This window comes from Toxotes jaculatrix, chromosome 12 (assembly GCF_017976425.1).
Source record: "Toxotes jaculatrix isolate fToxJac2 chromosome 12, fToxJac2.pri, whole genome shotgun sequence".
In the NCBI taxonomy this organism is placed as follows: Eukaryota; Metazoa; Chordata; class Actinopteri; family Toxotidae; genus Toxotes; species Toxotes jaculatrix.
In genome coordinates this window covers 11,301,937-11,329,543 of record NC_054405.1, presented here as the reverse complement: position 1 = coordinate 11,329,543, position 27,607 = coordinate 11,301,937, and the positions used below count along the sequence as shown (strand labels likewise).

Here is a 27,607-nt window from a genome sequence, read left to right as displayed (position 1 = left end):
CTCACAGGCTACCCTAAAAAACCCAACGACCGGTTTGTGTCTTGAAGAGGGACATTCTGCAGGTAAATTGAGGAATTAATTAGTAATAAGGCAAATGCAACACATACATGGAAAAATATAATTGCTCAAAACACGTTATTGTACCTTCAGTGAGCTATGGAGGATCCGTAGGCGATGAAGTTTGTCATTTAACAGGGGGTCATTAACTCGGCGGACAAATGAGCGCTTATACTCCAGGCGGCTGGCTGATCTGTGATCAGCCGAGGTGGACAGACTTGTCTGCTCCAGAGCCCGGTACAAATCCCCCAGAGAGTCTGCCTGCATCCTGCAGTCCCGTCCATGGCCTGGAAAAAAAAAAAAAAAGGACAAGCAATTATTAACAAAGATTTTACATCAAACTTAAGGATGAGATTTCACACTTTTTTATTTGTTACAGCAGAATACAAGAAAACAGCCGGCACACTGATTTTTTTAAGTAAATAAACAGACTTCACAGATATGAAATATGGACAGATATGAAATTTAACAAAATAATTTTAGCAGAATCTCTCACCACTCCATAATATGAAACTGCAGGCAGCCTCTCTCTGCCCACACGTTCACACAAGGCCGATTAGATGCTACCTGCCCAGCATGAAATGGCAGAGAGCCGAAGCAAATAAATGGGTGGTGAAGGGACTCAGAAATATAGCAAGGTCACTGGATTAATAAGAACATTTTTCTGGAAAGACATGTTGCTGTTGTGTTTTTCAAATGTAACTCCTTCATGCTGTGAGCACCACCAAAAAAAAAACCAAACAAACAAACAAAAAAAAAACACTTTCAACCCTTCAGCAGTTTTAGTAATTTGAAGGCCAAAGGCAAAAACTGAGATGAAGATCTCTCTGTGTGTTGCATACAGTCGTAGAAACAGTATCCAGATCGCTTACTTAGGTAAAAGCACTAATACCACACTGTAAAATGACACCTTTACAAGTTAAAGCCCTGCACTGAAGATATTAAAGTATGTAAAAGTAAAGGTATATTTGCATAAAATGAAAGTACCTAAGTTAAGTACCTCAAAATTGTAATTAAACACGACTTGAGTAAATATACAATACTAGTATATGAGTAAATATATATTCTGCCACTGGCTGTATAACATTGCTAAAAGAAACAAGTTTTTAGCTTTTGGTATTTAGTTGTAATGTTCAGTAGAGAAGAGATCTCAAAACCTCTGCTAATAAATCCCAAACTATCTGCAAATGAAAATCCAATTTTATAATTTGGGTGAACTTGCCCTTTAGTTTACTTTCAGTGTAAAATATCAGCATACTGCTATATCAAAGTTCCTAAAAGAAATAAGAAAGTTAACTAAAAGGAAGTTTTTAAATGAAAATTTTTAATTGCAATTTAGTTATGGAAACCCACTTTATGGTTTTAGCATCATTTTCCATTTTTCCTCCTTTTGTTCATGTTCCGTATCACATGTGAAAGTAATGTTTACTCAGATAACATATGTGTGGTCTTCCTCACAAACTCTCAGGTTGCACGTTTCTGTTCTTTTTATTATCAGTCTGAGGTACATCTCTTTACTCATTACGGTATTTTCTTCAAGATGAAAACTAAGGGAAGAAAACCATCCTCAAACTTACAAGACAGGATGCACAGTTCAAACATCACTCTAATAAACCACCAGGACCCCTCATGTCTCCTGTTTACATACACTGCCCTCTGTTGGCAAGATACTAACATTACACAAGAGCTTTGAGTCTGTTAGTCGTCACTCTGTTTTGTGTTTTGGAAGCAGGGTGGCACGTTCCGAAGCTTTGGGGCTGTGCTTTGAAATGTATCATGCTTTATTTGCCGCCTGTTTTGTGTTTGTCTCTCGTCTTTTACTAGGCAGTGGTGGAGAGAGCGAACGGTCGAGCAAAAGATAAATGAGGACAAGAAGAGAGGACCCTTAGGCATGTTTCTTTATCCTGTTCAGAATTCAACATTAACACGGCCTGAAAGGATTCCTCCTCGCTTCACCATCCAAACCGTGCCAAGAGGCACAATGACATCTCGATTGGGCAGGAGAGGGAGAAACAAGAGAGGCAAAGAGAAAGAGCATGAGTTTGTGTGTGTGAGAGAGAGTGGACTGCCAAGATAGATCAGTATCAAATAAGACACTAAATTTCATCTCACTTAGACTGCCCTGGAGGTCTTTGAGGGGCGGCAAATGGGCTGGCTTCATATCCAATCCAATAAAGCAATAATAGCCAGTGTTCAACCTCTGACATTTGCTGGCTCTGACTGCCTGTTAGCAGCTGTAATAAAATAACTGACGACAAATAAGCGCAAATGCTTAAAAATATGCGGACGAGAAGACTGATCTACAAATAACAGTGAGCAGATGAGGTCCTTACATAAGGACGAGCCAGGATGAGCACAGAGATATTATTAAATGTGTGATACCTTGATCCTCTGTAACGGTCTGCTGCAGTTCCCTCCACAACCCTGTCAGGTTAGCTAAAGTTTCTCTATCTATCGTCACCATCTGTCATGTTTCAGGTGTGAACTGATTTTAAACTGGATGTCATCTAACCCTGGTGATTATATTAAAGTATATATATGTTACAGTGATCCTGGAATTTTGACAGTTCATCCAATGCTTCTGGTGATATATTTTGACTTCTCTGTTCACTTGCATTCAGTCTCAATCGCAGCACCCGGTGTTACAGGTGACTGAGGTTGTTGGGAAGCACATCTTGTGCAGCCACTTTATATTAAATATCAGCTAATTTATGATCCTACTTGAGTGTTTATTTTCCTTCTAAACAGGAATATGTGGATTTTATTTATTTATTTTTTTAACCAAATCATAATTTCTAATTGTTCACTTTAGCTGAGCGACTTGCAGCTGCAGGAGAACCCCCTGAGGAACAGGTTTGGACAAATGAATGGTCAATTAGGAGCAGATTTCTGAGCTAAAAAAGAAAAAAGCTCCATTATTATGTATGTGATGTAGGTGCTGCCACGTTTTTTTTGATCAAATAGTAAAACATATAATTGATTATCACTTAATTCTCTGTTGATCAGCTAATTGATTAGTCAGCTGATTGTTTTATTTATAGTATGATACAGTATATTCTCAAACGTGGTTATAATTTTAAACATCTATGTTTGTGATACATCACATGTCTGACCTGGGTCTCTGGCCCGGTCCAGCTGGTAGTGCTGGGTCTCTCTCTGATCTGATACAGCTGCGGTGGCGGCAAGGATGGCGTGGAGCCCGCTGTCCCTGGGTAGCGTGAAACTGCGGGGTTTCCCTCCCCCCTCTGAATCGATACTGGCTCTGAGGGGAAGCGGCAGAGCCCTGTATTGTTCTTGCAGCAGGCTGCGTGGTGCAGGCAAGGTGGACTGCCTGCGGTACTCCATCGCCATTTGGTCTCTGTCCTCAGATAGCAGGGATTCCTCCATAGGAAACGTCTGGAGGTAATGCATCCTCGTGTTGCCCTCCATCTGGTCATGCCATGAGTTTCGATGGCTGCTCGTCTTCTGTCCGGGAGAGACACTGTTGCTGCTGCCTTCCTGAGGCTCAGAGTGGAACTCTTCGTGAGAAGAACGGGACTGGAACGTGTCGGAGGAGGAGAGATGGCCACGTTTTGGTTCCAGGTACGGACTCACCTACATACAAACAGTATGTTGACAGTTAGTAAGTAAAAAAAAAAAGGGACATCTGTCTCATAGGATAATATCTATTTCATCTATTTAACTACAGGCTGTCAGACTCACTGAGGACGCCCTGGGATAGGTGTCATAAGGTGGTGGCGGACTGTCCTGTTTTGGCATCGAGGTCATCTCCATGTCCTCATGATCACTCTCACTCCAGTAATCTGTCATGAATAAACAAATTGTGTGAAGTTTTATTTCTAAGGACAAAACCAAGCCTTTTAAATGCAGCAGGAACATGAGACTATAGCTCAGGTGCTTGTAGCTGGTACAAATGATAAATACATAAAATTTCTCATTTAAACTGAAATTGAACTGCTGTGTCAAGCTGGGATGATGAGCCCCTGCCTGGGGATGAGTGTTCTGAAAGGTGTAGCTGCAGTGTCGGTGTAATGTACGTGTGACGCAGATAAGTCCAAGTCCTGAGTATAGAGGGTGAGGATGGATGAAGATGTGAGAACTTCCTGTTAAGTCTTCTGGAGGTGTTAAGGGTCTAATTTAGCAACTTGACCGTGAAGGAAGCAAAGAAGAAGGCCCCTCTTCATAAAACCAATGACAAACCTGCTTTCACACGCCCACCTTTACAAGCCTTCTACATAGGCTCATCTAAAATAGCTCCAGGGTATTGGGGAGGTGTGGGGGGGGGGGGGGGGGGCACCAGTGTATGAAAATAAATTAGACGCCTTCTACCCCTAAAATTATCATTTCTGTACAGCAGAAAGCAGAGACGTTTAAATCAGATGTGAAGTGAAAGTGAAATCGCAGAGAGGTGTTAAAAGCCTCTGCTGCTGATCTAGAAATAAAATCCATTTGTTGACTTTTCTACATCGGGTCTTGTTTCGCACAATATGATCCAGTAATCATTCAAATTATAATTTCAGCAGTCCGATTTCATATTCATTTCCTTATAACCTAACTTTGACACTGTGATGGAAAATCTGTGATAGCAAATTAAAACCTCATCAAGTGACAACTAGACAAAACATTTATCCAAGCATTCGTCATCACTTGTTTATATATGATTCCTCAATCTAAAAGTAACAGCGTGATTGAGGCTGTGACTAATCTCACCTTGGTCCTGGTGGATTTTTTCCTGCTCGGAGTAGCCTGCCACTGCCATACTGAGACGACTCAGCCACCTGTGTGGGAGAATAGCAGTCATGACGCACAACAGCTTGACATCCAATAAAACATCTTGGGCCTGTGTGTGTGTGTGTGTATGTGTGTGCATGTGTGTGTGTCCCTGTTTGACCAATCACCTTACAAAACTGCTCTGTTTCAAGGAGAGTGGGCAGTCCAGTAGGGGGATTCAATTTCAGGCCAGTGGGGATTTAAATGTGGTTGCAGATGTGAGATTGGGGGAGTTTACAGCCTGACTACCACAGCCTCATTAACTCACCGGGACATGTCGTCTACATTTTCTGCTGCAAAGTAGAAAGTCTTTATCTTCGGATGGCAAGCCTTGAAAGCGCTGAAAGGGAACCGAGGGTATATTTAATCAAATGTAAGCACAAGCGCGAGAACATGTAGCACACATTTACATATGAATACAGACCACTGCCAAGATAAACTGACACATGATTACACATACAGTAATTCAGACTGACACAAAACAGACTTTGCATAATATATACATAAGATAAACGGCTCTGTTTATTTTTGGCAATTTTGAGGCATTAATTATGAAACATGATGCCCTCGAAAACCCTGAATCTGCTGACTTTTAACCTAATGAAGTACAATAAACCCAAATGTGCTAACAGCTATTTGTCACCAAGTACACTCCATACATTAGCACATGGTTATGATTTGAGCCACTGTCTTTGTGGGATTTTCAAGAACTTTCCTTAGTTACTGTTAAATTGAATCTTTTCAAGCATAATGATTTGGCTTAGTTTTGCATACAAAATTACAATGAAGATATAAATGTACGCCTCTTTTGTCCTCCTGTCTGCATTCTAAAATGCTGCAGGCTCATAGCGCAAGTGCACATTGTTTGAATCAGGTATCCTCTGTAAATTGTCTGTTTTGCATAGTCAGTCCCCTGAGATATTAAATATATCTGCCCTTTATTTCTACCAAGAACCGGTTTGCACAACATTACCTCAGCACTGATAGTACATTTGCAGGACTGTATCTTCATATGCATCATGGAGTCTCTGCTGTTAGCTTTGTAGTTCTAGCTAATCTAATTTGGAGGCTCAATGGAAAAGCAAAGCAAATCTCAGAAGTTTGATGTTTGCCGTCCGGATGAAAATCATCACTCACAACTTCCGTCGGCACTCAGTGGCACGATCAATCTTGAACTCTGGGAGGCTGACAAAGCCCTCTGCCTTCTCATCCTGTGACGAGCAAAAACAAAGGGAAATCAAAGAGCCCCATAATGAATAAAGTGTTAATGCTGTGCTGTGATTTGCTCATATTCACCTCCTCATTCATGTACCAGTACAGGCACGTGTCTTTCAGGATGAACCAGTACTTCTTCCACTTCTGTGAAAAATACGTTTTAGCGTCCTTCTTTTTCCACAGCCAGCCCTCACAGTCCCCCTGACCCAAGTCCCTGCAGGAAATCCGCCGCTTACTAATTGAAGACATGGGGCTTTCAGCTGCAGGCGACAGCAGGGAAGCAGAACAGACGAGGGGGTCAGAGAACGTTCCTTGTGAAACACCTGCTCATCCTTGGGTTTGAGTACACGTGAGCGCTCAAGTCAAACTCCTTAAACAAATGTTCCTACCTTTACCCTTCTTCTTTGATCTAGACAGCAGTGAGGATCGCTCAAACACCTGCAATGCAAAACGAAACAGAATGATGACACACAGAGGGATCGGGTGCTGGTACATGCTCCTTCTACATCTACGCTAGCTCAAAAAAATTTGACTTTTGACAGACACAAGGGGACTGACATGATAGAGGGATGCAGAGTCAGAGCTGGAAGTGGACAGGGAGACTTCCATCTGGAGGGCAGGGACGAGAGTGTAATGGGTGGGGCTCCCGCCTCGCTCCGTCTTCCTCCTGTTCTGACTCAGGCTGCGTCCCAGCAGGAAGTCCTCTCCTGGCGCTTTATCCTCACTCGCAAAACGCAGCAAGGAATTCTCTGCAGGGACACAACAGAGGCAAACACACACTTACTTTATGACACTAAATTATACTTTTAAAATATTTATATATAATTTTAATACTAAATGTAAGACCAGTCAGGTGCCTGTGATCAGTGGATGCTGACATTTCAAAAGACTTCCAGTACAATATTTGAAAGGCATCAAAAAAGTCTACAGAAGGAGGCTGTTGTCAGGCAGGAAGGTCTCAAAATTTCCAAATACTGTCTCTTGCAGATAAATATAGCACCATCACTTTTTTTTTTTGAAAAGCCCAAAGGAGCAACATATCACCACCATCCCCAGAGGAAACAAACACATCACTCAAGCCTGTCTTTGAGACTGAAATAAAGCAATTCAGTCTCCTCCCACTCCATTTACCACCTAGCTCAACAGTCACCAAAAAAAATGTGTAAATCTCAGGAAAATATATTTCTACAGTTGCCAAAGCAACAGTGTACTTTTTATATCCAAACACAGAGAAACAGCAAAAAGAGAGAAACAGGGAGAGAGGGATCAAGTGGGAAAAAAAGGAGCAGTGATAGATTACAAACATATGGAGGAGATGGAGGCAAGAACTGATATCCAGCATGTTACCAGTTTTGACAGGCCAGCTCATCCGTCTGCTTTTTGGCTCGGAGATCTGAGAGGGTGAGGATATTATGAGATGTCCACCCACTCACCTCAGTTCCCTCTGTCCCTCTCTGTCCTCCTTCTTTCTGTGCCTCCCTTTCTCTTTCTCTCTCTGCCACTGCCTCCCACTCACCTCTTCGGCTTTCTCTCTTCAGCTTGGCCAGGTCTTCGTTGTCTCCCACCCAGTTGTATTCCACTGGCATTGAGATGGGCCTGAGCCTGCCTGGAGCACAGGGAACATCAATATTACACAGCTGCCCACACACACACAGACATGCACACATCAAACAGCTGCAGACGTCTCAACAACATCTCAAAAACATACAGACGTCACATTTGAGCTCTCACGATTATAGCAGTGAGTACTAAGACGGGGGGGGGGGGGGTTCTTACCATAGGTAGGAGTGCTCCCCCTGCGCACTGACGACACCTCCTGGTTCTGGTCATACTCGTAACAGTACAGTACAGCATCCTCCTCCACCAGAGGAAATCGCCGCCGACACTCCTGGTCCAGGTAGGAGTTTGGTGACTCAGATCCCTCTGCGACATGGACATCCGATTGAGGATCGTCACCTGGCAGATTTCCCTTGTCGTCTCTGCCGTAATGGAGGGTAGGAATTAATTCTAATGTCAGTGAAGATCTGGACTAATATTAGAGAAACAGAAAAAGCAATGGCACTATCAGAATATACTGTAGGAGGAAGACTTCAGCATATAAATGGCAGAAAACACCAGAGTTTTTAGTTTAAAGGACAGGGCCAAGGATGCTCTATATAGCTGCTGTTGTCAACAAATCCCATGAAAAGACCAAAACCAACAATTTGTTTGTCCATCGCAAAAATACTTTCTCACTTCTGCAGCCTGTCTGTGGCTCTCAGCCCAAAGCCCATTTGTTCCTACTAAAGATGTGAAATTTTTAATGGCGATCACGAATATATACTGTTATTTTTCAAAAGGGCTCAATAATCTCATGGAGGAGAGTCAAGAGTAATTCTAAACAGGAGACTCTGCTCAGCCAAGACAAAACAAGGAGCTCAAATCTAAAAGTGGAGCTGCTGTCACATGGACGTGGTTTGGGTATCAATGTACATGGTAAGATTTAAATTACATGTTAGAGAAAGTGTGGTATATTGTGATATGTATTGTCATCTGAATATGAAATTACCTATATCGGGATATGAGATTTTGGTTATTTTGCACAGCCCTAATAACAGTGATATTTCAGTCTGCACAAAAGTGGTGGACCGACTGAGAAGTTGAGATTTACACAATATTAAAGGTGCCTTGTGGAATTTTTCTAGTAGCTATAGCTTATATTGTTTACATTCAGCATTTTGCAGCTGAATGCCTAACAAATGTGATGAATGTATTTGGCTCATAAAATACCTGCAAGGCCAAGTTTTAGAATATTTGAAATAGTGCATGATTTATATCCATGTTTGCATGCTGCAGTATCTGTCTTCTTCATTGCCTTTGCAGGTGCACTGTTATACTTCTTTGCAAGTTACCACCACCACCTGTCAGTGAGTGGAATAACATGAAATTGAGTTTGAGTTGAGCATGAGCTTGCTCACATGCATGTGTGTCCTTGTGCAAGCCCATAAAACAAATAAAATGGGGACTCACTTGTATAAAGCATTGCTCTTTAGTGCTAATAGTGGTCAAAGACCCCACAGAGTACGTTTTATGTGTGAGTGTGTGTTCACCTGGGGGTGTACGGCTCTGCTGGAGGTGGGGGTATGTAGAGGTCCTGCAGGGCACAGCTACTCCTCCTGGATGGAGTGCTTAAAGTGCTGGTGGGCGTGGCGACACTGCTGCTGGGGCTCTGAGGGAAGATTGGCTGTGTGTGAGCGATTGTGTGTGTATGTGTGAGCATGTGTGAAAGCCAGAGAGCGAGAGAGAGACAGAGGGAGAGAGACAGGCAGACAGAGAGAGAGAGAGGAGAGGAACAGTTACATGGATTGACACATTGAAAATTTGGAGTTCACAGCAGTTCAGTCAGTCAGTCAGTCAGTCAGGAGCTGTTCCTTCGGTTCAGACTGTGCCGCTGTGCACCTCAACCGTGAAATGAGCAGCGTACTGTATGTTTCTGATGCTCCAGTTCTAACTGGTGCAAACAAGAAGACCGGTCGGTGTGCAGTCTAGTCATCCCTCTCATTCAGGTCAAGGAAAAACTGGTCATAGCCTACATAGCCCGTTAAACTCAGCACGAGGAGATGGACTGGTCCATGTTTATATAAAGATACCTATGTAACGAAATATGGATCTAATAATTTCTTAATCACCTTCTTGTCACATTTATTATACCAAAATAGGGGCCTGAAAAATTATCAGCTTAACTTGAGTAGTCAGAGAGATGCAATCTGATCACAAGATGCTTGTTTTGTGGTGATAAAACATGGACTATTAAATGAGAATTTTTTTTTCAACAATAGGATACTAATTTGTCACTGCTCAAACTATGCTAATATGTTGCGTAACTCGCAGCTGACTAATATCAGAGATGTATTATCAGGAGATGTGCTCCAGCATAAAATCATTATGCATGTCAGAGTTACTACAGGGCTTCCACAGCACAGAGTTCTTTTCAATAACTTAACAGCTTACCTTGGCATTGTTAATTTTAGTCACATCTCAGAACATAAAGTGTCACAGTTTCTATGCGCTTTTCTCCCTCTGTGTCCTTAAAAATGCCGACAGGAGAGCAAATTCGATTTAGGTGGAGAAGTAGAATGTGAGAATGTGAAGGGGGAGGAGGCTGAGCAGGACTGCGCTTCAGGGCCTCGGGGGGAGAAAACATTTTCTCTGGCCTGGGACTCAAAGAAAAGCTGGGCCACTTTAATACACATCCCTCTCATTTCCACCCTTTCTGGCTCGGGCACACGATCCTAATAATGTAATTGGTTTGGCCGAAGTAGGACAGCAGATGCCACTTAGAGCTGAAATGTCTACTTGTGAATGAATGATGCTGGAACCGTCAACCAATTAGACACAAGTTTTGGTACAAAACAGAGATGGACGCAATAAAAGCAATACCTGTACAATACAGTGCAATTCCCACAGCTACTGTATAACAGCTCACAGCCCAAAATGATCTCTATGGAAATAGTTTAACAGAAATAGAACATAATGAGTTTTACATTACTATTGTTTGTTTCAGGGCTCTTGTTTTAGATTACAAGGTGCTGTAAAAAAAAAAAAAAAAAAAGAAAAAAATGTTTTTCACTCTTCTGTTTATTTTCTATCTTGGCCATTTATAGAATGACACTGGGTTTTGGTGACTAGCGTCAGGAGTCAGTGGAGTCTTATTTTTAAACACAAGCGGTGACAGAAGCACAAAGATATACACTTACAATTAACACAGAGCTCACATTCACACAGAAACAGGCACGGACCAACATATTAATGGAGAATGAAAGTAGTCGTCATACTTGCAGCGCCAGTGGTTTCCATCTCATGTTTTTGAGCAGAGCAGGGGTTGAGGTGAGCGTGCTCTGTGGGCGTTTCTTCAGAGTCAGGGTTACACCTGCAGGGTCTCCGCGCAACAGGTTCACCAAGTTCTTCAGCTGCCAGCCCACCTAACAAACCACAACAGCACGACAAGGGGTTTTCTCAACACACAAACTCAGAAACAGAAATAATAAGCTGTAATTCAGTGACTAGTACAGGAAGTGACTGTACATCCAGTTCATAAAACTTTCTCTTCTTAATGCTTGGGTGTTTGTTTTTCTGCAATTTCCTTTCACATGCTTAATGCTGAGGTTCAGCTTGCCAAGCAGCCATTTTCATTCGAGGTGCTGCTGTGGTCGTTATTTTAATGATGCAAGCAGATCCTGATGGTTAGGAACCGAGGCACATCCCGCAGCCTCTGAGATTCACGTTGACGAGGACCTTAAATGCAAAGCTGGACGCCAAAGGGCATCTTGTACACCTCCTGTGACATCAATCTGCGGGCGCTGTCATGATGTGGTAAGCTCCAGCGTTGTGTGTTGAGAACAGCTGCATGCCTTCTAAATAGTCTTTAACCCAGTTTTCATGACATTTGGCACAAAAAACATCCCGCCCAGAGAAACACGGTCTGCTGCTGAACCAAATATGCCAGGTCCAGTTTGGGGAGAAAATATCCTCTCTTGCTTGGCTGACTCCACTGAATTTCAGTACATCTTGCGTATTCCATGCAGCCCGAGAAACCAGGCATTTTCCAGGCTCTGACCTACCAATCACTTTGTACCTTTTCCAAGTAATTTTTCACCTTGACAGCCACTACACAGAAATTCTTTGCACAGAAAGAGCATTAAAGGGACAGACAGACTGTTTTAGAGCCCCATGCTTGTTTTATTCCACGATAAAAGGATTGTTTTGCTATGTCTGGTTAAAACAATGTGTTTATTTAAAGCAGTAAAACCCCTGATTTTTAGGGTTTTTATTTTTTTGACTATCTACTTTCTCTGCCACCTGAAATTCTCTGCTTTAATGTGTTTCTTATAAAACGTTATGTCACAATTTTTTTCCTTCTGTTTCATTTTCAGTAGTGGATTCTGTTTAACAGTCTCCAGTGTTAAAATTTACTGTCCTGTATGGAGCCTTTTTATGTGTTTGAAGCCTTCCCCATTTATTGACCATTCCTGCACCAGAAATTCAATCTATGGTTGCTGCCCTGGAGTTATTTATTTCTGACATGCTGTCTTTAGCTTTTTTTTCTCCAGCCTTCCAAGCTTGTGCTCAAATAATTTTCCATTTATTTAGCTCATTATACACATGTTATAACATTTTCAAAGCTGTTGCCTCAGAGGATTTTTCCTTCGTTCACTTCCTTTGGTCAGTGTAACTCCTTTGCCTCATAAAAATGTCTGCTTCCCGTGGAAAAGGATGCGCAAATCTTGTTAACACTGGTCCGTATCTCACTGCTGGACTTCTCCCAGTTGCCCTAATTATAGATCCCTGAAATGTTTCATCTTTTCTTTCCTTGGTGGTATTTTTAAAAAAATTATGTTTGTTCTACTGTCTATCAAGCCTGAAGATTTTCTTCCTTGATTTTCTTTAAAATACGTCTCCTCTGGTTTGCTATCTTCTTGTGAGAAGAGATGGTGCAACAAATCCTGGGCCGTAACAGACACATCTAACGTTCAATGCCGTTATCACGTTGTTTCTCCAAAGGTTTCTCCCTAGCTAATGCCCCCACTCTTAATTTAATGTTCACGAACAATCAACCACCAAGAATTTCTTTTTAACTGTGGGTCACACTAGATTAAATGTATTAACAGTGTTAAAGCTGGTTATGGCAGCAATTATGAGTGACGGTTCAGTTTTGGATCAGCAGACATGTCAGCTGAGTTTACTGACTGACATCAGCTACTTAAGCTGTCAAACTCACTCAGCTGCTGCTCATTTCAGCAACAGCCCCAGCAGGAGCTTCCCTTCACCTACAGCCCCTCCACCATCCACCTGTGAACACTTCTGTCTCAGCTCCATACCACATACTGATGCTTCATGGTAAATATAAAAAAAAAAATCATCTTCATTTTATACAGTTTTTCCTTCTAGTATATAAGGAATTAATGTGGAAAGCTCAGATCTAATTAATAACATAAATCACGGCTCTGTTCAATTTAGCCATTTCATTTCCAGGATCTGGGTATTGTGCATATACATATGACCTGCTGAGCCATCATTAATGTAATTAATTAAACCTGTGCTTTTCTTTCTATGACATGTCAAAATGTCTGCTGTGAAAAAGGTCTCGGTCTGTTGGGATGTAGTATACTTCTTCTGGTTTCCTGTGAGGAGCCAGCTCCGACGCCTCTCTGCTCTCACTTTTGCCAGCCTTTAAACTACACTTTGCAGTGAGAAGAACGAGGCTTGACAAGTCTGTTTTTGCACTTATTCTCTTTAAAAATGGCTGCATTCAGTGGGTGAGTTGACTGACTGAAATGAACCTGACTTGAGCTGTGTAATTATCATATGTCTTGCTTTTTCAGACACAAGTAGCAATTATTTTAGACAAAGGGCGCTATATTTAAATTGTGCACAACAGGAAGTTTTTGCTTTCATTTCCACTGGATTTATACTATGCTATGTACACTCCAGCAACAGAAAGTTAGCACAGTTTTGTCTCACTGGCAAACCCAGTGAAAGGACAATGTGGCATGCTCCAGTCTAGGAGGTTTAAGGTACCAACCATTAACAGCAAAGTCAGTTCAAGCCCAAGCATAGATGTTTGTTGTGTTACATGTCATTCCCCATCCGTCCTTCCCTTTACTGTGTATGTCCAATAAAGGCATAAAAAATTCCCCTAACCCCTAACAAAAAAGGAGAACAAAGATTATACGTTGCTCTAACACAGCTATTTGGAGTGGTCAGGAGAGGTCTAATTAGAAACTAAGAACAACTCTGTGGGTGTATCATAGGTGTCTAGGAACCAAAAAGCTACTAACAGAAATCACACCGGAGACAGTGATTTTTATCTATAGTTTAAAAGCTCTAAGCAGATACCCCAGATCAACTGAAGTGCTCTTGTGAGCATGAGACTGACTGACATGACTGGCTGTCTGACTGACTGACTGGCCCTGTGATGGGCAAAGTGACATATTCATCCAGTCAGAGTCACAAATCCACATCCTCAAAAACTGCCTGCAAGAAACACTACAGCTAGCCACTTCACACTGGGTCCAGTGGAAGAGCGGTGGCTCACTGTGGATGTACTGCAGCACAGATGTGATGGTGTATAAGGGAACTGGATTCACATGCACAACATGAGCACAATCTGAGGCAGGTACTCCTTTGTGCACAAAACCAACATGCATGAATTAAACATTTTCAGAAGCAACCTGAAAATCTGCAAATGGCAAAAAAAAAAATGCACATAAAAATCATAAGCGGATTAATGTCAAACATAAAATAAGTGGGAGAGCAGAACATATGGTCTTACCACTGTCTGATGATTAACCTGAATGACTTCATCTCCGGCATGGATTTTCTTACAGCGGTCAGCCAGGGACTGATGCATAGACAGAGAGGCAGAGTCATTAACTGCTGCTCCATTTCACATGTCATGACAGAGATTACTGTGATACAACAATAAATCTCTACGTATTAAGTGAATGAGCAGTGAGGTGAAGATCCCCACAGGTGAACACAAAGAGTCTCGTACTTACTCCTTCTGTCGTCCCGGTGATTACATGCAAACCATCATATGTTGACTTGATATACATGCCCTGTGGGAGGACAACAAGAATATAAATTCACATCTATATTTTAAAGAAAACTCAAACACAAGGCCCATTAAACTCAATCCATCTCAGCCCAGCAACACAGCCATTTGCCTAACAAACCAGGGTCAAAGCATATTTGCACATTTTTGCATTTGTTTTAATCTGCTTGTTGTGAAAAACGAGTATGAGTCTGGATTTATCTCAATTATTTTTTAGGAGCAGTGAAATATTTGAGTTTGTTTTACTGAGCTTAGATTTGGGAAAATAAAAAAAAAATGTTTAAACAAACCATCAGTTCAGTCTGAATTTATGGCATGAAGTGAGTCCCACTCAAATGCTCCTCCAAGCAGACTGAATCAAACATGGAGGATTAGTTATTGTCTAAATACTGTTTGTCTGTGGCAAAAAAACAGAGCTAAAACTCAAAGCTTCCACTAAAAGGGGTATAAAGTGCAGCACAAACACACATCCAAACAAATATACAAACACACACTCAGACACACACATTCACAAATAGATGTGCATGAGTACACATATATACTCACACAATCGCACACACATACACACAAACACAGAGATCCACCAAAGCAGCATGCCAGTCTTCAAGATGAGTGTAAGAGGTTTATTTTTAGGCCACTTGGCCCACTGTTGTGTTCAGGTCTCACTGAACGGATGAGAGAACTTCCATGCCCCCTGCTAGCATTTGCGTGGGGGTGGGGCTCTTATTGTGGCCCCAAGCAGGGAGCTCGTGCCTGAGTGTAGGTCAGTGCGAAGATGGCGTCCAACACAGTGCTGATGGATAGACAGTGGCGGCAAAAATAAGTGTCTTCGTTTCCATTTAGCTCAGCATCTACAGTCTGTACCCAGCAGTCAGCACACAGACAGTGAGTTGTAGTTGCAATATTTTGTATTTTGCTCATTTTAACATGCACAACATGTTCATTTCATGTTGCTTTTTATCAGCTGACTCATATGCCCACCAGCTCAGCAAAACCCAGTTTTGGGACGGCTAAAGTGACCTCCGTAAGATACCAGACAAAAGCCACAGTGTTTATGTTTTACCTCAGTATTACCACTATTTTGAAATGTGAAATAAAACCATGACTGATGTTTAAAGTGCCATTTTAAAAGGTCACCTTCCACTTGTCTTATAATACTCTGGATAGCTGGACGAAAACAGTTAACTTTGGATCGTTGGATTAAACCCAGGGACACTGTTTCTGTTCTGATTTTTTTTTTTTTTTGGTATTTTTTTCAACACTGTGAGCACCTCGAATGCAATTCAGGTCACCTGCATTGTGCTGGGGTTAAGGCTGAAATCTCAGAGAAGTACAAAACATATGTAATAAAACAAACAAAAAAAAATCCTGCATAGCATGATGCCGCTGCAGGTATGTGAGCAAATTAGTTTGTTTTTTGTAATGTGGGTTAACCAACCCTTTGACCTTTTGAGGCCCTTTGAAAATTATGTACTTGGTCTCTGGGTACCAAAAAACCTGGGATAAGTGTAATATTTCTAAACGTTTTTAACAAATGAGAAAAGGAAACAAATCAGGCAAAGTTAGTATAAGTGACTGAGCAACTGAATTTACTATTTTCCCAGTGAGTGAGATACATGCTGCAAGATAATTTGCACATGCCATATTTGAATTACAGAAGCCAATATGCTGTCAACAGTCATGCTGTAGTGTTTTCTGTAATTAGTAAGTTTCACCACCATCCAGCATTATTAGTAGTTTGGTACTTTACTTTTTAGCTTTTGGGGAGTAGCTTTTTCCTGGGTTCATTTCATCAAACCTGGAAAACAATTCAACATCTTGATATTTTAAGTTGATTCAACTGTACTCATGTCTAATGAAAAATATAATGAAAGCCTGCTCATGTGCAGGTACCGCATAGTGTACTAGGCTTGTGTGCTTCTTACAGATTGTTGTGTTCACCATGAGCGAGTGCAGTCTGTGCAGTGTGATGCTGTTAGGTAATTAAAAGCACCAACACCAACATTTTTATTTTTGGCCCACAGTAGCTGCCCATCATGTAATTGGATGTCTGACTCCATAAATCTGTTATATCTCAAGACATCAGCCTTGATCATTAGTATGAGATCATTAGCAACATAGCTAAATTTGGGTGACCTTTTAATTTACAGGCTTCTCAGTCACATACTGCACACACTGCAAGGTCATAAGAGGGAATTTGCATGTTGTTTCATGGAAACTTCCAGTGAAACAGGACACACTACACTTTAAGGACAAGAGGAGAAACTATGGTAATTGTGAAATAGTTATAGTGAAATTTCTAAGCAGTTGTACTAACAGCACTCTTCTATACTATGGAAACTGTAGTATTGACCTTGTACTGGGCAGCAGTTAAGTGTTGACACGAAGTCAGACAACATTAAATAGTATGAACTCAGCTGTCCAGTGCAATCACTGCTGAAAATATATATTACTCAGAAACTACCAGGTATTATAATGGCTTCTCCACTTACAACCCAATACTCTGTTGGGCTATTTTACCATCTTACAAACAATACACTTACTAGATCGGTTTTTACATTGATATTATCAGTAATTGATTCGTTATTTCCAGCAATTACTCTGTAACTCTGGAGCCCGTAATTTAAAATCTTATCTACCTTTTTAATTTCCACTATAAACAAAACATGACTGAAACTGCCTGAAAAGACTGATCTGCCACTGAAGCACATTTTCTCTGACATGTTTTTTCAGGTTTAGATGCATCAGCAACACAAACTAACCTCACAATCTCAGAGCTGAAGCAAGTTCTTACATCTTTCAAACAAAGCCAATGATTACGTCACACATTTATGGGATTTGACCGAAAACAGAGCTGCAGAGCTTCAGTGACACAACACAGAAACACAGAGAGCATCCTCTCGTGACACACTGGGTAGGATGACCAATGAGAAACTCCCAAAACAATGAGTGTGGTTCTTTAAGTCTGACTGAGGGATAGTCTTACCAATCCTTCAGTGGATTTTATGTTGGCTAGCTGCACAACCTCCAAATGTGCAGCCTGGGACACCATGGGATCCGAGGACAGAGAGATAATGTGGTCGCACACTCCAGACAGAGTTTTACACTGGGGATGGCATATTAGGGGATGATTACAACCTTGAAGTGCGTGCATTACAGCTTCAATTTCATTAGATACAGTAGAATAAAGTCAGCAACTCACCACATGCAGGATTTTGTTTTCTGTTTCGTACACAGAGCAGTCCTGGGGAATATTCAGAGAGTACTGTTACCTCAAGAGAATGTGTCAAAATGGAGTTATTATTGGTATTTCTGCTGTAGGTGGATATAAGCAAAAACCGAGCTGCTTGGCACCTATAACCCCCAACACTCCCACACAGGCATGCACAAACACAAAACAAATGAATCACCAATGCGGAGGCATGTCTCTCTCTCTCTCTTTCTCTGCCAGTCTCCCTCTCTCAGCCTTCAACTCTTTCCTATTCGCCCTCTTTCACACCCACTTTTAATGCTTCCCACCTAAACTTTTCTCTTAAGTCTAAATAAACATCGTCCTCCAAAGTGACGATGCTAAAAGTAATTAAATACCACCTCTCTCTATTCAGTGATAATGAGGTTACTCTTATCTGGTGAAGGTATTGTGATCTGCAGTTTAACTGGGATAAAAAGTTTTACAGGGCTTGAGCTAGATATTATCATAACGTATTAAACAATTTATTTTACCTGTTGTACAATTGTCGTGAGCTCAAGACACAGCTGGATCACATTGTTTCTGGTCACGGAGTAATCTGCCACTGCAGCAAATGGAGACCTGAAAAAGAAGGAGCACCTGGAATGAACCATTAGATCATTCTTCCTCTGAGACTAAATCACTGGCAAATGTGTGGTAATACTTCCAACAACACGATCGTGTGCATCAGTGCACATACACACACAGGACAAAAGTTCAGATTATAGAAACTAATACCAGATTATATGTTGAATAAACATAGCATCTTTATAGCTGGTACTGTACACAGATGCTAAGTTTGTTTCCCACAATGCCCTGAGAATAAATAGCAAATATAAGAAATAATACACTGAAGCTAATTTTTATTTTAAATTCCAACCTTAAAAATCCATAATTTTTCTCTGTGGAACACAACTCTGTCATGTTCAAACTGCAAAGTGTTATTTAATCTACAATTACACTTTCAAATGAAAAAGAAACATTGATTATTGAATTTCAATTAGATGGATGCTGTAGAGTGTGGCTGAATATATGGGAGAAGAAACAGCAAATCACTTTATTTCTATTGAATGTTGTCTGCTTTGAACTTCCAAATTCATCAGACACAAACACGCACATTGGCGCAATCCCACAGAGAACCACGGGATAAAGCAACGTATAAATAGACTTGCTCAGTGCCTTTTTGGCCACCCTGTCAAAATCTACTTATATAAGGCCTTTACTCATCTTTTCTTGTCAGCTGATTGGTCATGGACACGACATAAAAAACAAAATTGGTTTGTATGTGGTAAGAATTGGAGTCTCCACAAAACATGCCAGATAAACAAGATTGTCTCATCCTTTTTGAAGCCAGTTTTTTTTGGTTTGTTTTTTTATATTTAATCTGCTGCATTACAGCAACACAATCTGTTTTTTTTCAACCAACATAAAATGTAAAGAAAATGTAACGTTCAAATAGACCTTCATATCCAGTCCAACCCAGAGTTAATATATTTGCTTAAAAAATAAGGATGTATTTAAGAGATCCTTCAGGGTTGAAATATGCCTAAAGACCAAGTTTTCCATAACCAAAGTATAAAATATGAGACTAGAATTAGTCAAAACCAGATCTACTATACTGTAAAACCAAACTACACAAACTGAAGGGAAAACTCTGTTTGCGCATGAATGTATCAGTGTGTGTACATGTACATGTATTTATATGTGCATCTACATGTCTGCACTATGTGTTTAAATGTGTTGCAGGTGCACCATTTTGCAAATCTCACCTGTCCAGCCATGCCAAAAGGCTTTTGGCGGCAGCGATCAGGTCAACCACGGAGGTTAGAAAGTCATTGGGCAGCTTACGTGTGGCTCGGCCATCGTAGTGCCCGCTGCGCCGCCTGCCTGTGATAAAGTTCTGCAGGTTCTTGGCCGACGCATTAAGCTTGTGAGAAAGCGTCTTCAGGTTCTCAGTCTCCAGCCCATAATTCTGAAGGAGAGAGGAAAGTCAATTCTCATTGTTTGACCAGTTTGTCAGTGTTTGCTGTAACTGTGATACATTCCAAGAATTTCTCCAGTGTGGAGACTGAAATGCAATTGTTGTCGTGACACTGCTTTGTAAATAATAAAAAAAAAAGAAAGACCACTGGCAGACCAGCCCACCTAGCAAAGATGCCACTCATATGATGAACATGTGAGGAATAAAACCAGTGACCCATCCAACCAGCCTCGCTCTCCCCCAGCTGTCACTTTGCATGTCTCGGGATAGCAGAACACTCATTACCCTGTACGCCAAACTGCACGTGCGGGCCTGTGGGCGTCACAGTTTCTTGGGAGGAGAGAGAACGGCAGGAGGACCACTAATCATATTTAATACAGCATTGCCTGAGAGACTTAAAACTAAATCCCAGTTACGTAAGGAGCTTTGGGGCTGAAGCAGGGCCCCCCGTGCAGCAATGCCGGATGAGAGGACTTTAGATTCAGATTGCATCTGTGACCTCAGTCCACTAAATCTCAATCCAGTCTCTCTATGCATCTCTTGGGCTAACACATACCCATCTTCATCTCTATTCCACCCTGTCCCCTTCATTCCTACTTCTCATTCATCCTTTCCCATCTTCTCCTTTTATATTCCCTCAGTCTAACAGTTCAGTGCGTCACGCCTTTAACTCCACTATGGACTTTGGCATAAAAGCAGGGAATTGGCATTTAATGCTGTGTATTATCAAAGACCAACCATGTTTACTTTGTGATTGTTCCACTGATTGTCCTTTCAGTGCTCAAATAAAAATAAGATCTGAAAAGGAAGAAAATAGCAGCATTTTAAGAAACAACTCAGCAGGCTTATACAGGGAGATATCAGGCCTACAAACAGTTCAAACTAAAGAGAACTTTCTACATTTACATTTACATAGAAATTCAATTGATCTGCACTTGTTAAAAGCTGTGAAGGAGATAATTGCTTCGCTGGTGGACAGTTAATAGACAGTATAGTTATAGAAGGGGCTGTCAAATTATATGCAGAAGATGAAGACGGAGAGCAGGGCCCTAAATTTATATGTAGATGTGGAGTTTTGAACTATTCCACATCTACATATAACCGGGAACTATTTCGATAAATGATTAATCATGTCAGTCATTTTTTTAAGCATAAATGCCAAACATTGCCTGGTTTTACCCTCTCAAATGTGAGGATGTGCTGCTTCTCTCTGTTTTATACCTTTGTAGGCACAATATATGTTTGGAGATCGGACCGTTGGTCAGACCAAATAAGCTTTTTAAAGACGTCACCTTGGGCTCTGGGAAAATGTAACAGGCATTTTCCCCTGTTTTCTGACATTTTACGTACCAAAACGATGAATCACTTCATTGACAAAATAATCTGTAATTTAACTTGTAATGAAAACAATCTTTATTTGTGGTCAAATTAGACAGTCTGAGTTTTGAACTTCTTTGAATTAACAGATGCCTAAACCCCAAACTACTGAAAAAAAATATAATAAAAAAGAAATATACCCATGAAAAACTGCAGACAGAGTTAGGATTTTTCCTGTTACTGCAAATTTAAGGAAAACAAAACTGGACTCTCCACTAGTTTTCTGCATTAATGCATTTTAAAAATATAAGGTTTGGAAAGAAGTGCATATTCATAGACATAAGTGGACATTTGGTAACGGCTCTTCTGTGGGAGAAAAAAAAACCCCACAATATTGCCTGACTAAATCATGTCTTTTCTTCTAAACTGATAGTTTAATACTTTTATAAAGAACAACTAGGTTCCACACCAGAAACTCCCCTGAAAAAGAAGTTAAATGGTCTTTGTTTTCTCTGTTTTCAACCAGGTGGTCACAAGGTCACTACTTTGAGTGTTACACGCTTAATATTATGCTCTAACTACTTCAGAAGCACTTTATTTCAATCAGCAGAACAGCAGTCTGTCATGCTGACACACACAAAACTTGTGTTTCAGAGCAGAAATCACTTGAAGAGGAGGCTGTAATCCATGTCAGTGCTAATGACAGCTGTAAGATTTGCCTGTGGAGGATATTTTGGTCAGATTATTAACTCTGGTAGATTTGCTGTGATGTTTAAAAATCGAGGCCTGAAGCAATTTCCCCGTCATGAAGTCTAAAGCCCTTAGTGATATTTGTACGAATATTGGGTTTTATTTTGATGAAGCAACCAAAATTCAATATTCCTGGAAATGACTGACGTTGTTAACTGTTACCACAGCTAACACATCATATTTATCTATCTTAAATCTTACATGTCCAAAATGTCCATTTGTCAGGACTAAAAACAGCCTTATTTTCTAGCTTTGATCACAACACATTTTAAAGTATTTGATAAACTGAGGAGGCACCAAATGTGCCACAGAAACTTTGTATGACAGCAGTGGTCTGTGACTCCTTGAAGTGACAGTACAAAGCAGTGGGAAGACAGCGTGGGAAGCTTGGACTCACCAGAGCACAGAGTAAGTCCACAGCCTCCAGTATAAGCTCCTGGTGGCCGATTCGGGACACTCCCAAATCCTCCAGCTCTTGGTGGGTGATACGCAGCAGTTGGTCCCCCCCTACTTTCTCCTTCTCGAAGCTCTTGATGTACTGCTGCAGGCAGTCGTCCAGGCCTGTGGGAACAACACAGGATGACAGGAGAACTTTCAGTACAGCGCCACAAGGTGAAGATTTTGTTCCCTGGCGGTATCAGACTTTATGATTTCTTGTGAAACTTCTATTTGCATCATGTGTTCTAATAGAGTTTCATATCATACTTCCTTGCCAGGATCTGTGCTGTAGATCTGTAAAGTGTGGGCACAGGTTGTGTTTTGCCGTGTCCTGTGAAACAGCTCATGTCAGACAAGAAATCTGATAGATCCCTCCTCGTCAACAGTCCCAAGGTACATTTTCAGCTTTAAACTAGAAAACACTTTCAACTAAAAAGGGGCTGTGTGTTGGTGCTCAGCTTGATTTACATCTTTCACTGCTGTAGCAGGTGTGAAGTCTCTCAGTGAAGCAGTTGGTGAAGAGCAGCACACTAAAACAAACCAAGTGATTCTGCATCTCCTCTCAGCATTAAAGACTTTTTGCCTTAAAATCTCAGTTTTATAACTGGAAACCGTGCTAACGCATGTATCGCATAAAGTATGTGCATGAGGTAAACATTAAATCACAAACTCTTCCAAAAAAAATTAAGTCTAATACAACAACATCATCATTTAAATAAAACCTCTCTCTGACACAGGTGTCAACCAAATGCACGGTGCTATTGACTTCAGAAACAATGCATTGGTTTGCATTATGGGAGTTAATGATATCGCGTACACCCTCTGTACTCTGTCCCAATCATGCAGAATTACATTGAAAACACATACATTGGGCAATGTTAAAAAAAAGCTCAACAAAATACAGATATTTTCTCTGTAAGTACATTTTGATTTGACATTTCATGTTTCTGCATCACAGTTTCTTGACGCTAGAATTTTATTTACATTCACTTCATTAGTTTCATTCACTTTCATATCAAGCAAACATGCTAATTAGCTGAAGAAGCTCATGCTTATTTTTATACATGTCATAGCTGAATGTCAACAGAAAGTGCTCTGCATGCTAACTGACAATCCTTTTACCAGTGAGGACAGAGAGATTAGCCTTTGTAAGGCTTTTTTTCCCTATACACTCAGTCTGTTTCTATTTTCTCAGTGAGAGAGGGACACTCACACACTGACAACTCTTTGCTCATTTTGTCTTTTCATTGCTGTGGACCAATCATATACATGTGACTCAGTGCCGTGTCTAAACCTGATCAAGCATTCACATCGGGTTTAGCTGGCAGCTCAACGGTGGAGAGGAAACATAGGGAGTTTCATGGTTTTGCATAAAATTTAAAGGCTTAACTAATCAGCCTCTTTACCAAGTTAATTGAGACTCATTATGTCAATGAAGTATTCCCCATGTTGCCACAGAAACCATGAAGCAGGGTTTTGGCAGGGATTCTCCCTAACCACAAAATAAAGAAATAAGTGAAGAGAGCACATGATGCTTTCCAACAAGTGACTACATGGTAGCATGAGACATCTAACTTATGTATCTGTCTGCTGATTTCATTAGCCATAATTCAAAAACATAGGAATTCACATTTTTAAACATCACTGTAAAGCATCATTTCACTACTTTAAAAAGTGCTGTATAAATAAAGGTTATTTTTATAACTGAAATGGGAGAGTTAAGTCTCACACCAGAGAGTGACACAAAAAGTGATATTGAGAAACAGTTCATTAATGCTAAAGTTTGGTGGGTTTTAACCGAATCGCTGTATCTTGTTGCATGATTTCTCCACTTTTGAGAGGAGAAATCATGTAATAGCCCTTTTAGATGGAGAATACTTTGCTGATTGCACTAAGTAATCTCCACTACATCAATTTTCCTGTCCATTTCATTCTTTCAGCCCATTCCAGATTATCATGCGTGCTGAGGAGAAATTAAAAGCACAGCGCTGACACATCCTGATCTCCATTCCAGATAATCCGCTGGTAATGTGAGGTAAGAGAGATATTTAAGGATGTTAGCTTGGTTATAATGGATTTGTGTTAATCTGACTTGTCATTGATCACTGTCAGTGTGTGTGTGTGTGTATATGTGTGTGTGTGTGTGTGTGTCAGGCACAGAGAGTGTGCAAGAAAGACCGAAAGAGCGCAAAGATAAAACTGATAGACTTCACAAAACATGAATTATACTAATGCAGGCTGTCAGAGTACAGAGATTATACTAAGCTTGCATTAAGTCTGTGCCTGAAAACACATGGACAACTCAAAAAAACATACTGAGAACAGGACATATATGTGTGTCTGCACTTGTCAAGAACAAATTTTCAGCCAAAGTTGGAATCCTTTTCTCTTTTGTGATGAGAAGCTCTTCTTTATAGCGGCTTTGTCACAGCTGGGAATAGAGCGTCTTCCTCACACAAAACACTATCGTCGAGGGGGGGTGGGTAAGGTCATGGGGTGCCCCTGTTTGGCCTCAAGTGACATCACGGAGCGGTATGCTAATAATGGAACCTGTGAATGCTGAGAATGGATGTGAGACAAGAAATAAACCTCCCCAACCCCCCCCCCCCCGTTTCCTCCCTCTCTCAGTGTCTCTCTGTGCCACTCTGTCCCTCACTTTAAATTACCATTACTGGGCTCTGGGCACAAGAATCGTCTCTGCTCCACTTGTCAGATGTGGGACACTGAAGAGCCCTTGCTCATATCCAATCTCCGCTTCTTGCTCCCTGCATTTCTCACTTGTGCCATCAGCTTATTTACAGATCTTTTTAGATCTCATTTTAACTATTGTGGTCATTCTGTCTTTGCCTTTTCTCCACATCCTAGTATCCCTGAGTCTGCATCAATCCTCCACCAAGCCGTACACTTGCATTCTGTGTCTCTACTGAGATACAGGTACAATTTGTAATACACAACTCATACTGAGAGAGGTCTGATCCTTGCAATCATAATACGTCTGAGCCAGCAGAAAAGGCCTACGGGCTTAGAATTATGACTAAGTACGTGTGTGTGTGTGTGTGTGTGTGTGTGTGTGTGTGTGTGTGTGTGTGTGTGTGTGTTTGTTGAGGCAGTAAAGATGTATGTATGTATGTGTACATCTCATCTGGAGCATCTCTGAAGGGCTGTGGCCTGACACGTGAGCACGTGGCTCTGCAAAACAACACACAACAATACTGAAACAATGGCAGTGCTAACAGACAAACACACAGACTTGGACAGCATCCTCCTACTGGGTTTAACATTTCCTCTTTTAATCTGTACATATTTGATACTAACAGGCTGCCTGTGGGTGATAATTTTATAAAGCAAACAGACAAAAAAGCAGCAAAGCTAATGAGTAATCTGTGCCCTGGAAGTATCCTGACAGGCTTGAGTGGGCCACTTGTCGGTCTTTGGAGACTGAAACCAGCAGACAGTTTTCCTCCGAGGAACTTCTCATCCTGCACAGCAACCAACCAAATCCTATGAATGATTAAATCATTTTAACAGCTGTACATTGATCTATCCAACTCCAACCACTTTCGCTGACTCCCCAGACCTTCATTCATTACAGTGCAAACATTAGTCTCTCTCATCTGGCCTTAAGAATGCTTCATTTTCAGACCAGATCCTGTCTGTGCATGTGTAACTTCATTATTTCTTCTGGATGTTTCCTAAATCTAAATCCATCTAAAAGAAGAGATGTTCTGATTTACACTACTTAGGCCTGCACGGTGATATTCCAAGTCAGCTGTGACTTCTTAATGACTTAGAGCATCTGTGAATCAACATTTCGCATAGATGGCCGCACAAAGCTACGATAGGTCTTATTCTATGCATGCACATCTAAAGCTTGAACCTTTCTTCTAAGTACAGATTCTGACCCCCAGATCCAGCGGGAAGGGTTAATTATTTGTGTGTAATCACTGGATCTCCGCTATGTTTCCCCCTGCCTCCTGCGAGGCAGCCCCTCGTTAACAATAACCACCGAAGGACACAATAGAGGTTTTAAAGCGTTTTGTGCCATTTGAGCGTGTAAGGCTCTGGAGAACATGTTGGTATGTGAGGACATGAAGTCGTCTCCAAAATGTAAGTGCCAGGAAATAAATCGATGAAATGATTTAGGGCTGTAGTTAAAAGCCTTTGGAAGGCTCATGCCGATGAGGTTAAGAAAAAAAAAACCGAGGCTCAGCAGGTGTTTTGTTCCCTTTTGGCATCTCGAGTGGATCTGTGTTGAAATGCATTTGGACTCGGAGCGCAACACTACATTCAGTGAAAAAAACAACAGCAGTTTGGTGATATGTCTTTCTGTTTGGCTGCCATCGTGCCCGAAGCCTTACCTTTCATCCAGTCAACCACTTGACTGGAGCTCCACTTGCTCACAGGCTCCATAACCAGTGCCATGGTAGAAGTTTGTCTTGTTCACGCTTGACAAAAGAAAAACACTCCCAACAATCCCGCTCGCCCCCCCTCCACTACCACCGCCACCACCTCCCTCAAAAAAATGTTGAAAAAATAAGCAAATAAAATTTTAAAAAATAAATAAATAAACTCAAGAGCTCTATGTATTCTTCTCTGCAGGGTTTGGGTGTTTGCAAACAAAAAGAGGTAGGTCCGAAAGGTCCAAAATGTCGCTTTGAGAAGCCTGAGCGCAGCCCAGCAAGACTTGTGCACATTCCTGTGCTGTTTGCTCGCCTGAAAGAGCTCTTTTACTTGTCATTCACGTCAGGCTCAGTGGCGGTGATGCTGGTGGGTCGCTGCTGCCCGACCCCCCCAAAATGCATCCCAGTACCATCCAGAGCACAGGAGAACAACGCGCAGACCGTCGGTCATTCTGCTGTCTGGGAAGGTTGGGCTCGCTCTGAGCATCCTCCCTCATACACAGACATGGAGTCATAGTCCTCATCATGCAAAGTATGTATGTATGAGGGGTGATTGATGCCACCCAAAAGGGGTTGTGGGGGGTGCTCTGAGGAGGAAAGGTGAATTAATGGCATCAGTTTTACAGGATAACAACAGGAATAAATAGAAATGAATAGGAAAGTTAACAAGAGTTGACTGTTTTTATAGAAAGGATTAAAACACCAAAGGTAAGGAGTAGAAATATTAGCAGAATATAATATTCTTATAATATTCTGCCACACAAAAAAGTCTCACAATCTTTACATTAATTAGGAATTAATGTTATTTTTTTGTCAATCACCATTTTTATAATTCAATTTACTTCATCAAACCAATA

At 41.1% G+C, this 27,607-nt stretch overlaps 1 protein-coding gene across 1 annotated transcript; it reads right to left on the bottom strand.

Moving 5' to 3' along the window:
* Positions 1–8: 8 nt before the first annotated feature.
* LOC121190643 (connector enhancer of kinase suppressor of ras 2-like) lies at positions 9–26,772 on the bottom strand. Its single transcript, XM_041051551.1, has 22 exons — positions 26,709–26,772; positions 22,310–22,473; positions 19,634–19,836; positions 18,359–18,464; positions 17,838–17,879; positions 17,622–17,741; positions 14,580–14,639; positions 14,354–14,422; positions 10,857–11,003; positions 9,132–9,265; positions 7,819–8,021; positions 7,559–7,648; positions 6,601–6,791; positions 6,432–6,480; positions 6,124–6,302; positions 5,965–6,038; positions 5,096–5,167; positions 4,768–4,835; positions 3,760–3,860; positions 3,171–3,651; positions 145–344; positions 9–56 (listed from the first exon to the last, which is right to left on the bottom strand). Exons 1-22 carry the CDS (start codon positions 26,770–26,772, stop codon positions 9–11), a joined length of 2,865 nt encoding a protein of 954 aa, XP_040907485.1.
* Positions 26,773–27,607: the final 835 nt, after the last annotated feature.

Coding starts and splice junctions, on each gene's coding strand:
- LOC121190643 (XM_041051551.1), bottom strand. CDS start 26,772: ATGGCACTGGTTATGGAGCCTGTGAGCAAGTGGAGCTCCAGTCAAGTG. Junction 14,640..17,621: donor TAAAATCCACTGAAGGATTG/GTAAGACTATCC, acceptor GTCCTCCCACAG/GGCATGTATATCAAGTCAAC. Junction 8,022..9,131: donor GCAGAGCCGTACACCCCCAG/GTGAACACACAC, acceptor CCATTACGGCAG/AGACGACAAGGGAAATCTGC.